Raw genomic sequence first — 16,276 nt, forward strand, 5'->3', positions numbered from 1 at the left:
GAAACATTAAAGAGACACATTGATGCTGACATAAACATTAAAGAGAAACATTGATGCTGACAAGAAATATTAAAGAGAAACATTGTTGCCGACATAAACATTAAAGAGAAAGATTGATGCTGACATAAATATTAAAGAGAAACATTGATGGTGACAAGAAACATTAAAGAGAAACAATGATGCTGACAAGAAACATTAAAGAGAAAGATTGATGCTGACATAAACATTAATGAGAAACATTGATGCTAAAAAGAGAAACTTTGGTGCTGACAAGAAATATTAAAGAGGAACATTGATGCTAACATAAACATTAAATAGAAACAATGATGCTGACATAAACATTAAAGAGAAACATTGATGCTGACAAGAAACATTAAAGAGGAACATTTACGCTAACATAAACATTAAATAAAAACAACGATGCTGACATAAACATTAAAGAGAAACATTGATGCTGACAAGAAATTATGAAGAGAAACATTGAAGCTAACATAAACATTGAATAGAAACAATGATGCTGACAAGAAACATTGATGCTGAGAAAATTGTAGTGGAAATCCTGAAAACCACTGAGCACAATCGAAATTCGTATATGATGGGAGCCACGAATGTGCAGCAACACCGTACGTCCAGTCAGGGGTGCTGCCACATCCTCAGAAGCCCTAGATCCCCGCCCTAGAAAAGAAATATCTACTTTACAAATCATACACACACACACACATATATATATATATACATGATTGGTTACATTTATATCAAAACATCAAGATTTAATGACTATAACTGGAAATGCAACTTCAAAACGTTAAAAAATAACTGACACAAATGTTCAGTGTTGAAGCTTAAACTATTATTTAAAAGATAACTCCAAATTAGCTCTGAAAACTGAGACTTCCTGATTTTATGGATAATAGTCTGGCGCATGATTTAACAGTACGATTTAAAAAACAGCCCCTAGGTAGTATAGAGAACTTGATTATTTCATATTATTATATTAAATACAAATAAAAGACTACAAAAAATAACACATTAATTGAAGACTTAAATGATATGTGTAAAAGAGAGAGAGAATGGAAACGATATATGAGTGGTTTCTCTGTAATAATGTAAAACACAAAACAACAGTTCCGTAAATCAGCTGATTAAATACAATAACAGCAATACATTTCTCTGTATGGTGGCTGTTAGGTTTAAGTACAAAAACACCAATACATTTCTATGTGCCTAATATTGGATATGCATACAGTCAGAGATTCTACAAACTGTGTTTACAAAGTTATGCGTAAGAACAGGAAAATTCATCTGATAATAGCTTTTAACAGTTTTTAAAGTTTGCAGATCAGACTAGAGAGTTGAAGTGATATCTAAACATGACGAGTGAAAGTATTTGAACTCCAAAACTAGACTTGTGGAAATAAACCGAATATTTAATGACCTGCTTTAGTTTGTTTTTCTAACTGGTTATTAGCTTTGAACCTTTTTTTTTAATTTTACGTTTATGAATTTATAAAAAATACGCCAATACTAGTGTAACTGGTAGCTTAGATATTAATCAACATTGAAAATTTTTCTCTGTGTGTCAGAATAGCTAATTATTGAGCGTTTTTGAAATACTCACCTACCCGCTGAATAGTTCAGTGTCACTTCTTTTTGTTTTAAATCAATTTTAAACGGGAGATTTAATATTTATTATAATTAAAGATTAAAGGTTAGATTACATGTGTCAAACAAATAGTTTCAGATTTACTCATTACAGATATCATCATTCACTTAAAGCAAATATTTCCTGAGACTTAGAACTTTAATTTCGTTTTTTAATTAGGATCCAAGAGCTCCAAAGCAAGATCCTCCGACCCCTCCGCCTTCAATTGCTCCAAACGGTCCCGAAATGATCAACTCCAAAGTAAACCACATTACAGAAGGGTCTCGAAACAATGAGGTCCGATCAGTTATTTTGTATGGAATTCCTATAGTGTCACTAATTATTGATGGCCAAGAAAGACTTTGTCTGGCGCAGATTTCGAACACCCTCCTAAAACATTTCAGTTATAACGAAATTCACAATCGACGAGTGGCTCTGGGTATCACGTGCGTTCAGTGCACTCCTGTCCAGCTGGAATTGTTACGTCGTGCCGGGGCCATGCCGGTGTCCTCACGGCGTTGCGGCATGATTTCCAAGCGAGAAGCAGAAAGGTTGTGCAAGTCTTTCCTAGCAGAAACTGCACCTCCCAAGCTTCCAGACAACTTTGCTTTTGACATCTACCATCAATGCGCTTGGGGCTGCCGTGGCAAATTTGTGCCGTCACGCTATAATAGTTCTCGCGCCAAATGCATTAAGTGTGCTTACTGCAGCCTGTTCTTCTCTCCCAACAAATTTGTCTTCCACTCCCATCGTTTCTCGGACTCCAAATACGTCCAGCCGGACGCAGCCAACTTCAACTCTTGGCGGAGGCATATTAAGTTAATTGGAACGCCATCTGATGATGTAATTCATGCGTGGGAGGACGTGAAGGCCATGTTTAATGGCGGAAGCAGAAAACGTGTCACGGCTTGTTCTTCTTTGGCTAGTTCATCCAGAAACCAGGAAGCAAAACGACCACGTTTTCCTGGTCCTCCTCCTCCCGAAAAACACAGTTCTTCACTCAACCCTCCCAACGACGGCTCCAAATCTCCATACCTCCCTGTTGTCCCTTTCTCCAACAAAAACTATCATATTCCACCAGCGCCCCCTTTTGTTGCACCAACCTCACCATTCTACTACACAGCCGGTAAACCGTTCTCAGCCTCGGATATCAGACAGTGTTTTGCTGAATATATGTGGGCAGGGAAACAATCATTTCCCCTACCCTACGGACCCATGTTCTGGTCTCGAGATTCCAATCCTTCATCCATGGATTACAGGGAAGATGCTGTCTTTGAAAATATGGTCCCTCCTTCTTTGGCTTTGAATACTCAAGCTCCTTTGCTGTCTTCTACTTCAGATATAGACTTTAGAAAACAGCAGTTTGAAGTGGAGCCAACGCAGACTCAAGTAAAAAGTCCAGATAACACCTACCCTCGTACGTCAGCCTTCCGGCCTGTGAGTAAGACAGGAAATCGGCCGTTTCAGGTAGAGCCACCAGTGTGCGATACAACAGCAGATACAACTACAACCTGTGGAGAAACGTCTGACACATATAGGTCTGGGTCTCGCGGATCAGCATCGCTGGATGTCGATGTTACAGATATGTCCAGCAATGACGGCGTCTCTGAATCCAGTCTCGACCACCATGGAAACCCCGGTGCTCATGTCATCTTTCGGCCCATGGACGAAGTAACGCCCTCTATTGCTGATACCAGTGTAACTTCAATTATAGAAGTAAGTTCAAAAACTATGTAACTCTCTCGTTTATATATTACAAATTCATTGTAAATAAGACATGCTTTACTACTTATACCAATTATTTTTGGAACGTAAAAGTTGCTTGATGTATAGAATTGTGTTTTACAAGCCCTCTAAATTAAACGAAAATTTTTTAGGAAAAATGAAGGAAATGTTTATTTATAATGTGACTGCTCACTATACCGATCTCTATTTTACAAATCCAGGATTCAAATTAGTCAGCGAGCGACGTGTGTATTACGTTTAAAACATTAGTCTAATAATCGACAATAAGTTAAAGCATCCAAGGATTTGCACGTTAAAAGTTAAACTTTACTTGAATGTTAATATAATGATTTGAGATTTTTGAATAATTAACTTCTTTCACATTAACTTCCTAAGAACTAGTAAAAAAAAAAAGGTTTAGCTATAAAAGTTAATTAATTATTCTGCCGTGCAAAAGATTTTAGTCATGACTGTGATAGTTAAAACAGATTAAAATAATTAAATAACTCAGTGCGTCGATTTGGTGACATGGTTGATCATTTGAATTTCATTTTTGTTTCTTCAGAAGCAGTAGACACAGGCCTTGTATTTTTTTAAGTTTTCATTTTTGATTCAAATATAAAGTTATATTTGTTACGATGAGATCGAATGAAACGAAATCTGAACGTTGCTATTATTGTTAATTACAACCAGAAAGCTTTTATCAATATATTAGCAGATTAGCAGTCAAAATCCTGGACGTCAGTAATAGGTTATTACTTTTATTAGTAATAAAAACTTTGATCATAATTGTGGCAACGATTCAATGTTAAGATTTAAAAGTCCGGTTATATGCAAAAATAACACGAATAACATCAAGAATCATTCCGAATATTTATATATAAAACTGTATTTATTTGAAAACGATTATGAGTTAGTTTAGCAAGCCGAGTCCCCGGTGGGACAGCGGTAAGTCTCCAGACTTACAACTTTCAATACCCCGCTGTGAACACGGCATATAGCTCAAGTTGGCTTTGTTCTAAGACAATCAAACCAAGCATCAAACTGGTTTGGACTGGATCTTTTTTCTTTTTTTTTTGCACGTGCATTTAAATTATTTCCGAAATGTATAGAATTATCCCAAAAACTTTAGTTTTCAATAATGCTGTTTTATTAGAGAAACAAAAACAACAACAAATCCTTAAATTTAGAATTTGTTTATTTTGTACACTCTAAACTTTGCAGTTTTATAGCTTTCCAGCTACAATTATCACTTGAGTTGTGCTACCCTTTGTGTATAAAAAAACGTATTCCACACTATCTCCAGTTTTAATATCATATAAACAAACGTATTCTACGCTATCTCCCGTTTCAGTACCATATAAACAAAACGTATTCCACGCTATCTCCCGTTTCAGTACCATATAAACAAAATATATTCCACGCTATCTCCTGTTTTAATATCATATAAACAAAACGTATTCCATGCTATCTCCCGTTTCAGTACCATATAAACAAAACATATTCCACGCTATCTCCAGTTTTAATATCATATAAACAAACGTATTCCATGCTATCTCCCGTTTTAATATCATATAAACAAAACGTATTCCACGCTATCCCCCGTTTCAGTACCAAACAAACAAAACGTATTCCACGCTATTTCCCCTTTAAATACCATATACACAAAACGTATTCCACGCTATCTCCCGTTCCAATAGGCACAGGATAGATACAGACTAATACACATATAAATTTTATCTTAGAAACGTTCTCTGTCATTAACCTATTTAAACTGATAAGATCAGACCTAATTCAGATGGTCATTTCATATAATTTGTTATCCAATACAAGTAAGTTTGTTTTGTATTTCACTAAGTCGCTAGTCATTTGTATAATTTGTTTAAAAAAAGAATAGCCTATTAACTTGATATATGCATGCTTACGTTACGAAAAACACACAAATAAACTACATGATGGACCATGTATGTGCTACATAATTTATATAAGTTTTCTTTGACAGTTTCATGCACAAAATAAATCAGTTTTTAGAGAAAATCATGGTGCCTGAATATATAAAGATTATCATTACTACACAACATTCAAGTTTACAGTCGCTTTAAGGAAATGAGACTCTCGTTTAGTACAGTTACCGATCTATTAGCTTGTTATACTTCAGGAACCAGTTATATACACAATATCACTATTATACACTGCGTTCGTGTTCGCTTATGCATGTACAACGCTAAAATTCGGGATTCGATTCCCCGCGGTGGATAAAGTGCGCACATCTCAATGTATAGCTCCAATGTACGTTTGTTTGTTTGTAATTAAGTACAAAGCTACACAATGGGCTATCTGTGCTCTGCCCACCACGGGTATCGAAACCCGGTTTCTAGCTTTTGTAAGTCTGCAGACATACCGCTGTGTCACTGGTGGGAGGGGGCTCCAATGTAGGAGGTGACAACATTTAGATATTTCTTTGAATGCCGATATCTGTATGAAACCTTTGCACACGTACTGACACACTAGTAATTTACTGAATTACTAAGTCTATGGTTGAGACATGTGTGGCCTTTAACAGGATCTTCACAAATAGATTGCCCATACTAGCGAGAAAGTACATGTAAATAGACACACCTCGCAGTATAAGCACATGAACACAAGTAATAACAGTTTGTTTGTTTTATAGCAAAGCCACAGTGAGCTATCTCCTGTGTTCACCGTGAGAAATCGCACCCAGGATATTAGCGTTGCAAGTTCGTAGACTTACTGCTGTCCCACAGGGGGGACAGTGATAACAGAATGTTCTTACCAATACCGTTATTATATTTTTCGTCTCTCTCTCTCTCTCTCTCTCTCATGAGACGCTTTGCAAAGATGCAAAACTTTTGGACAGAAAAGTTTTTGTAAAATGTGCATTTGAAACATTTCTTTAAACATAAGCCCTAAACTTTACACTTTAAGGAAGTGTACACTGTCCAGTTTTGGTATATTTTCTGCTGGACAATTCACCTTTAAGTGGCTTTTAGACTAATAATCGTATAATGATTTATTAAAATCAAACATATCTAAATCGTTAATAAAAAGAATTATTTCTCTCACTAAAGTAAAAATAAAATTCTAGTGATAAGACTACTGCTGTAGGCCACTTGTACATTATCTAAATCAAATGGCATTTTGCTACAAAATTTCTAAGTTGTACATAATTTTTTATATATTAGTGCTTTAGTGTTTACGTTGGACAACTCGTTTAAAAATTAACTCTATACAGTTAAGGTTAATGTTACAATTGTTGAGTGAAAAAGCCTCTTGCATTATCTGAAGCACAGTTAAAGTTGATGTTACAACGTTCAGTCAAACAGCATCGTGTCTCATCTGAAGCACAGTGAAGGTTAGTGCTAACATTTTTGCTGAAACGACTCTCACACAGTTTTCTACCCAAAATCATGAATACAACTCCTTATAGTTTTAGAATAAACGTAGCGTTGCAGATATATCAGTGCTACTTCAACCTTATCCAGTACTTTTGGGTAAAGTAGCATCTAGCACACTCTGTATAGGTATATATATTTTTTGTTATGGGTTTACAATCTTGCCGTAAGTATTTCATGACTTTTCAAGCCAGTAGATACTGTGTTACGGTTTACTTTAAACGAGATTAATAAAGTATCATGGCATCATCAGAAATATCATTATTCCAGTTCGAAATGAAAGATCTGTACAACTTTTTTTGATATTCTTTTTTTTTACTATAAATTGTTCGGAAAAAAAAAAGAAGCGTAGAAAATACATTCACTGACTACTCATTGACTAAACTAAAAGTAGAATGAAATGTTATTTTATGAAGCCAATGTTAAGATGATAATCGTTGCAACACGTCTATTTTGCTGAAACTAAACTTAACTTAGTGTCCTATATGTTAGGTCAAAGGTGTTATAATAATTAGGTCAAGCTCAAGCTTGGCTTTTCATAGAGGTCAAATTGAATTTGGTGCCCTTTCAGTCAGGTCAACTCAAACATGGTGTTCTATTAGATGGGTGAAACTCAAATTTTGATGCCTTTTTAGACAGATCAAACTCAAGCTTGGTGCCCTTTCAGAGAGGTCAAACTCAAGCTTGATGCCCTTTCAGATAGATCAAACTAAAGGTTGTTGTCCTTTCAGAAAGTCTACATCGCCTGAAACGTTGACTTTCAAAAATAATACAGTTAAGGCCGAGATAAACACCTATTAATCTTTTGTCCTGTTTACATTCTCATAATAAACAATATCTAACAATATAGTAGAAAACTATACACAACAAAAAAATCTCATTGTATGCCAACTTCCTCGAAGTTATTGTAATAAAAGAGAAAGGTTTTCCAGCATTTTAAATGGGAAGTAATTTTAACAGTCAATACAAGGTTTAGATAAACATTCGTTGGGCGTAATAAAACATAAAATGTGTATTGGTGCGTTTAAAGTACTTGATATCGAATTTTCGATAGATTACACTCAGGTTCTCATGAAATGAATTTCTATTCGCATTTAATGTCAAAATTGAGTAATCTATGACGCACACATGCTTTTGTTGTATGTTTACATTGATACATACAGTTATATTTGTGTAATTGAGTAAAGGTAAATAGATAGACACGTTTGGTACATACACACTTGTGGTAATTCATCTGTGGAAGTTTTGAATTTTTAATTTACCAATCTATCGATAGTTAATAATCTTTCTAGTGTAACGGCCTTTATTCTAATTGGATTTGAGTGTAATGAAATCGCCACTTCTTTTGTTCATAACAATCATAATGTTTTATCGTCTTTCGCTCCCCCTGTCCATTAGAAACGCGTGTTTACCGATGTGTGTGTTTTCGCATGACATCCTGATTCCTGCTAGTGCAGCCGAACGTTTTTACTTTCACCACTGACCAAGTTTACTGCTATTCACGTGACGTTATTAAAAGCGACTGCCATTCGATTTAATTTCCATACAGTGAGGTTAGCATATAAAAGCGAAAATATAACTACGTGTCACGTGCGTAATACAAGCATACCCTGAACAGGTACCAACTATTTCTCGTCTCTTAGATATGGAATCAGAATTAAAACATAAGGTAGAGTCATATATAGATAATATTTATTTTGAAAAAAAAAAAAGACCATAAATAAAAGATTTTAACAAGATAATCCTGTTGTTTGCCTAATAAATTACTAATGATTATATAAACTAATATTTGCAGGCTTGACAGGAGCTTTATACTGTGGCTCTGACAGAGAGCAATAAAAAAAAAAGTTGATGGAAAAAATCATTACGAAACCATCTACTGATTCCATATGGCAAACGATCCATTTGCTCAGTGGAGAAACTATTAACTTCACAGAAGGAAACGCCTCTTATTCTGTAGTGCAAATTTTCGACGCTTGCGTGAGATGGCGCTGTAAGCAACGACAAAACCTGTAAAATGGAAAGGTGTGATCAAATATTTATGGGTTGAATGATTATACAGGGCTATATATGTGTGTGTATGCGAAGATTAAAGACAGGGTCAGTCATTATAGAGGCGGACAGTTAATACAATATTAATTAAATGGAATGCTATAGAAATGTCTCAATTAAATTAAATCCATTTACGTAGATTCAATGACACATTACGTTCGGATGATATAGTAACTTGCCCTAGACGATGTTGTTCACATTAAACCCTAAGTGACATAGTTACGCAAGTCAGCTTCTGGGTGAAAAACATATCGATAAAACATTTAATATTGAAGGGAAAATGGTGTTAAAGTTTGTTGTGATCGAGAAGGAAACTTTTCTTTATTATGGAAATTTGTTGTTGTCTTTAAATTAATGCCCCCTCTCCCCCAGTGGCACAGCGGTATTTATGTCTGTGGACTTACTCCGTGATGGGCGGAGCAACCGATTAGCCCTTCGTGTAGCTTTGTGCTTAACTACAAAGAAACAAACAAATAATTAAATTACTTCTTTAAAATTAAGAAATAGCGTGTAATATATTATGGTTATTAATCAAGTAATGATTTATATTAATCATATATCCGAGAATATGTTCATATTTATATCTACCTTGTTACACACTAAGTATGTGTGTGTAAAGAAAAATGTATTTTTTTTTTTATTGGCAGGGATAAGTCAAAGCATGAACACGTATTGTACACGACGAGTCACGTGCCTCTAAGGTGAATCCCTGTGGTCGATGTATATTTATCATTCTTCACACGAAATGAAATTGAATCTAGAAGAAATGACACTCCTATAAGTAATTCATAACGTCTGTTCTTTCATACCTGGAGCGTTTTTAATTCAAGTAGGCTGTTTGTCCATCACCCCCTCGAGAGTCGTACCGCACGTGCATGGGGCTCCCAATAGCCTGATTACATGGTGTACGAGTTTCTGCTTTAGTTGTGGATCCCTCGCGCCTTGTGCGCGTTCATTGAATTCTTAAATAAATATTAATAGAAGAGAGAAATTTAAATGAAGGCGGCTTGTTAACTGACGAAGCACTAAGAACCCGATTGCGGATTGCATACCTGTGAGCGTCCTGACGTTGCAAACGCGCTGGGCGTTTACTCTCAAGCGTTGAACTTTCCACGATTCCCTAAGGAATACGTTTAATAAAGGACATGGAGTGAAAGGTTTCGTCATCTACTTTAATTTTACAATTTTTAGAAAAGACGTTCATGACTGTGGCTCTGTCTCTCTAGATCTTAAACAACAATCGTTTAGAGTTTTTTAGGTTTCTCGACTGTAACTGAATACGCTCTCACTGGAACGCTATAACGATGTTTAAGCACCTAAAATTTGGCCTTTGAAACGCGTCTAAGCGTGTTCAATTCAAACTGCACTGCATCTACGCTTCTATTTTCCAAGGGAATTACAAAACTTGAACAAAGAATGGTTCTCTAAACCCAATAGAACAGGATAATAGAAAACCAGGCTTACTGTTTCAAAGAGCAGACAGTCACCAGTCAAATCTCTCGGGTCTTGGTTCGAAATCGTGGACGCTGCAGTGTGACGAGAATATTAGATGGAATAATTTTAGTTGGTTGAAAACACCGTTTTTATACTTTTCATCGGGGTAACCAATAACAAGAACATGTTGTTAGTTAGTTAATTCCACAAATATATACCCAAAACTAAGGAACCTTTGTTGGTAACAGAAAAACTAGTTAATTCCACAAATATATGTCCAAAACTAAGGTACCTTTGTTGGTAACAGAAAAACTAGTTAATTCCAGAAATATATATATCAAAATCTAAGGAACTTTTGTTGGTAACAGAAAAACTAGTTAATTCCACAAATATATGTCCAAAACTAAGGTACCTTTGTTGGTAACAGAAAAACTAGTTAATTCCACAAATATATGTCCAAAACTAAGGTACCTTTGTTGGTAACAGAAAACTAGTTAATTCCACAAATATATATATCCAAAACTAAGGAAACTTTGTTGGTAACAGAAAAACTAGTTAATTCCACAAATATATATACCCAAAACTAAGGAACCTTTGTTGGTAACAGAAAAACTAGTTAATTCCACAAATATATATCCAAAACTAAGGAAACTTTGTTGGTAACAGAAAAACTAGTTAATTCCACAAATATATATCCAAATCTAAGGAACTTTTGTTGGTAACAGAAAAACTAGTTATTTCCACAAATACATATATCCAAAACTAAGGAACCTTTGTTGGTAACAGAAAACTAGTTAATTCCACAAATATATATCCAAATCTAAGGAACCTTTGTTGGTAACAGAAAAAACTAGTTAATTCCACAAATATATATCCAAAACTAAGGAACTTTTGTTGGTAACAGGAAAACTATTTGAAAATTAACAAACTGCAACATTTATACAAACCCTTTCTCGCTCTCACACACGCAGAAAAAATATTAGAATTTTAAAGTAGTCATTTTTATGACTTATTAGTGAATAAAAGTGACTAAGTAGAAATGCTCGTGCTATTATTTAACTTTGGAACTACCTTGAAGAGGAAGTCCATGGTGCACATTGTTAAATATATTTAGTATGCCAATGAACATTAACTAAAACACAGAAATCGCTAAAACTACAACCACCCATTCTGTCATAGATATAGCAGTAACCAACTCTCTGTAAAGTAACACTGAGTTGTTTATTCTTCTGTACATCAAGTACATTATTTGTCATAGATATAGCAGTAAATAACTCTCTGTAAAGTAACACTGAGTTGTTTATTCTTCTGTACATCAAGTACATTATTTGTCATAGATATAGCAGTAACCAACTCTCTGTAAAGTAACACTGAGGTGTTTATTCTTCTGTACTTCAAGTACATTATTTGTTTGCCCCCAGTGGCACAGCGGTATGTCTGCGGACTTACAACGCTGGAATTCGGGTTTCGATACCCGTGGTGGGCAGAGCACAGATAGCCCAGTGTATAGCTTTGTGCTTAATTACAAACAAACAAACATTATGTGTCTTACACAAATGATAGACACTTTGTGCACTAAGACATGGTATATTATTACGTTGAAAAGGGCTGATAGAGTTACATTAATACAGACGGTACAAGACTTTACACAACATCATAATATGATAAGACATTCAAGGTTCCTTCAAAAATTGTCAGTGGATCAAGTCCAAATCAGTTGAAACATGTTCAAACCACAATATTCTCCTCGCTGCTCTTCGTGGTTGGGACGACACATCCATGTCAAAACTATAATATTCTCCCACTGCTCTTCACGGTTTGGACGATAAAGTCATGTCCAAACTAATTTTCTCCCTATTGTAAATCGTGTTTGGAACAATACAGTCATGTATTCACAATATTCTCACGACTACTCAGATCCTAAAAACACTTGAAAATCTACTGTGAGTGCTGACTAATGGGTTTGCTTGAAAACTCCAGTACCATGAAGTGTGCTGCACAGAGTGAGGGTACTGGATTGTTGTCCTGAATTTTCATTAGTGAGGGTACTAGATTGCTATCCCGAATTTTCATTAAATGCTTGAAATGCAGTCTCGTTTGTTTCACTAAACGTTTCAAAGTTTCCATATGCTGAAAAATTATTCATTTTTTTCCAGTGTCCTTTCATTTCTTTGGTATATTGGATTTGGATAGGACTAACGGTCTGACATTCGCACTGTCTAATGCTACATAAAACAACTAAATGGCTGTTTGTTACAGCTTTTGGCATTTATAAACCCTGTGTATCAGAACAGACGTTAAAAATTCAGTAGGGTCGAGTCCACTAATGCTCGTATCGACTTTTTTCAAGTACGTTGTGATTGTATATTATAAATATTGCCTTAGCTTTTGGAGAGAAAAATGGAGGGGGGTCGAGATTACAGATAGGTCACTCAAACTTATCGTGTATATAACCATTAATTTTTTTTTTACCTTGTGATATGTTCTCCAGTGGGTCGGTAATAAATTTACAGACTTACAACACTAAAATCCGGGGATATTTCCCCGCGATGAACAGAACGCAGATAGACCATTGTGTAACTTTGCGCTAAAACAAAAAAGCCTCATGTTATTACATTCTTGTTTAGATACGTATTGAATTACACTGAATCAACTATACAAGAGTATACGTCGAAACATGTAGAGTGTATTAGATTCTTTTCCAGTGTCGTCGGTTTTTTTATCACTTTTATCCTGTACAGTAAGTTATTATTCTAGTAATTTGGAGATTGGAAACAATCTCATTTTTATAGAATTATGTATAAAATAATCGTTGTTTTTTTAAACAAATTTTTAGTTTTTAATACTGAAAGTTTATTTATATCTTACTCTCGCTGTATTATGTTGATTCTGAAAAACTTTTAAAAAATACTAAAATTGGAGAAAACAAATTTAATACTACGAACGTATAAAATAATAGAAAAATAGTTTAGTATTCTGGTTCCAGTACTTCCTGAAACATCTGAAAACTAATACAAGAAATGAGGATTTGCTTCTAATAAAATGCCCCCCCCCAGTGGCACAGCAGTATGTCTGTGGATTTACAACGCTAGAAACCGGGTTTCGATACCCGTGGTAGGCAGAACACAGATAACCCAATGTGTAGCTTTGTGCGTAACTACAAACAAACAAACAATCTAATAAAATGTAGTTATTAATTTTTCTTTCAAGTAAAATGGAATATTTGACACGTACTTCCACAAAATTCTTTTTTCCTAATGTGAATTTGTTTCATTGTTGAATTTCGCGCATAATTTGTTTCATTGTTCAATTTCGCGCATAACTACTCGAAGACTATCTGCACTAGCTTTCCCTAATTTTGAAGTGATAGACCAGAGGTATGGTGAATAACACCCGACGCCAACTCTTGGCTTACTCTTTATCAAAGAATAGTGCAATTGATCGCAACATTATAACGTCCCCACAGCAGAAAAAGATCAATTATGTTCGTTGATGGGATTCGAATTCGTGACTCGCAAATTACGAGTCGAGTATCCTAACCACCAGGATCCCTGATGTGAGAACCTTTATGCTTGATGCATTATTTATACCAAAGGAAAGTATGCGATAAGCATCTAATTGATACGAACTCATTAACTCTGTAATTTATTAGATTTGCAATCTTGTTTAAAGTGTATAGCGCTAACCGGCGGTATCTACATTTACATGTATGTCTGCTATATGCAAAATACTGCTCAAGGTATAATTGTACATCTTTTTCTAGTTCCTTGTTATTCATAATGAGTATGAGTTTCAAACTATAAAACTATTCTGATTGAGATAACGTTTCTTTTTTTAAGGTAACAAAAGAAATATTTTCTGCCGTAGAAGAACGACCATAAACTAATTAAACATTTATTGCAGGATTTAATCGAACTATCGCGACAGATCTAGGACTATTCTTAGCCGCATGGCGCGGTTATTAACGGCAACACGTTAGTATCTTGTCGGGCTTAACCTAAGCGTGACGTTTTGTGCTCATGACCATTTTTTGAGGAACCGTTAATAGAATTACTGATAATTGTTAATGTAACAAATTAAATAGTTTTATAAAGTATAGTAAATACTGTATGGATTAGTATAAACGGCTATACGTAATAGCAATAGAGAAAAACTAGTAATTTAAATAACTATCACGTTCTCTTACACCTTTACTTACCCTAAGTAATACATATAATGAAATGTATTCACCAAACCATGTCCAGAAATCAATTTTTAATTTTAAAAGTGAACTTTAACGTCCAAAAAATTCAACTCACCATCGAACTACTGAAAAGTATTAGCCATTTGTGAACAAGACCAAACTGGCCATACTTCTTATTTCATCAGGTCGTAGAAAGGTCAAAATGTTGTAAGGTGAAATTATCAAAACAGTGTGGTACAGAGTTGTAGTGTGTATGCTTTCCACTTTTGATATAACTGTATAAACACTATATGAACCATAGGCTCAACATACACAAATGATTGTTTAGATTATTTACATTGTTTATATTGTTTACTTTATTTACATTGTTTATATTATTTACATTGTTTATATTGTTTACATTATTTACATTGTTTACATTATTTACATTGTTTATATTATTTACATTGTTTATATTGTTTACATTATTTATATTGCTTACATTCTTTACATTGCTTATATTATCTACATTGTTTATGTTGTTTCTTGGATAAAACTAAATGCTCTTGAAAGTATGTACATTATGGACAAAAACGTTTAGGTTGAACTATGCTGTGAGTATTATGAACGTACGGGGCATGCGAACAGTCTGGAATCATAGGATATTTGAAAATTTTCTTAATTTCATATACCTGACTGGTTGTGGCGCTGTCAAAGCATTAGAAACTCGAGTTTATCGTGCTGTTAATCCAAACTTATTTCGAATTACAAAGACAGCGTGTGAAACACATTCCGTAATATCTGTTGAAGTGCCTGAGGTTCCAGACTTTTCGGACACTCTGTATTGTAAATCTAAGGAATAGATAACTGTAGATCTGTATTTTGCTGCGTTAACGTTAAAATCTGAAACTGATATATACACTTTTAAACAATCTCTATTATCGCGGTTAGAAAAGGCGCCCAGAATCCTATTGGTTAGCGTACGCGAACTGTGGACTTGAAGTTTCACAGTTCACAAAAACTCGCTGTGCACTTTGGGGCTGTGGATACGCTATCTAAAAGTGATGGTCAAATCCTTCTGTTCCATCAGACAAAAGTAGCCTAAGAGGTGGGGTTTGGTGCTGTTAGCTAACTGCCTTCCTTCTTAATCATCAGTTCGAAATTAGGGACGGCTATGCGCATGTAGCCTTTCTGTAGCTCTGAACGAAAATTCTAAAACAACAACGATTATACTTTACTTCATAATTCTTAGAGCCAAATAGCGTAAGTGCTGGCTAAGATCATTCAGCATTTCATTCCAGCTGGTGTTTGTGACCATATCCTATATTATTTTCAGAGTGAATAATTTCTTTTCGAAATTGGTGTTTGTGACCATGTCCTATATTACTTTCAGAGTGAATGTTTTTCGAAGTTGGTGTTTGTGACCATATCCTATATTACTTTCAAAGTGAATGTTTTTTTTCGAAATTGGTTCTTGTGATCATATCCTATATTATTTTCAGAGTGAATGATTTTTTTCGAAATTGGTGTTTGTGACCATATCCTATATTACTTTCAGAGTGAATGTTTTTTTCGAAATTAGTTCTTGTGATCATATCCTATATTACTTTCAGAGTGAATGATTTTTTTCGAAGTTGGTGTTTGTGACCATATCCTATATTACTGTCAAAGTGAATGTTTTTTTCGAAATTGGTTCTTGTGATTGTATCCTATATTACTTTCAGAGTGAATGAATTTTTTTCGAAGTTGGTGTTCGTGACCATATCCTATATTACTTTCAGAGTGAATGATTTTTTCTTTTCGAAATTTATTTTTGGTGAATGAAATTCTCAGCTGAGTTAATACAAT

At 34.7% G+C, this 16,276-nt stretch overlaps 1 protein-coding gene across 5 annotated transcripts in view; it reads left to right on the plus strand.

Moving 5' to 3' along the window:
• Window positions 1–16,276, plus strand: part of LOC106463165 (SKI family transcriptional corepressor 1 homolog-B-like) — an 86,448-nt gene that overhangs the window by 57,713 nt on the left and 12,459 nt on the right. For all 5 annotated transcript variants that reach the window (XM_022390612.1, XM_022390615.1, XM_022390611.1 and 2 more), the window contains one exon: window positions 1,823–3,358. In XM_022390612.1, the coding sequence (XP_022246320.1) occupies window positions 1,823–3,358 (1,536 nt within the window). The remainder of the gene's footprint in view (window positions 1–1,822; window positions 3,359–16,276) is intronic.

Source organism: Limulus polyphemus, unplaced genomic scaffold (genome assembly GCF_000517525.1).
Source record: "Limulus polyphemus unplaced genomic scaffold, Limulus_polyphemus-2.1.2 Scaffold1341, whole genome shotgun sequence".
NCBI classification, from domain to species: Eukaryota; Metazoa; Arthropoda; class Merostomata; order Xiphosura; family Limulidae; genus Limulus; species Limulus polyphemus.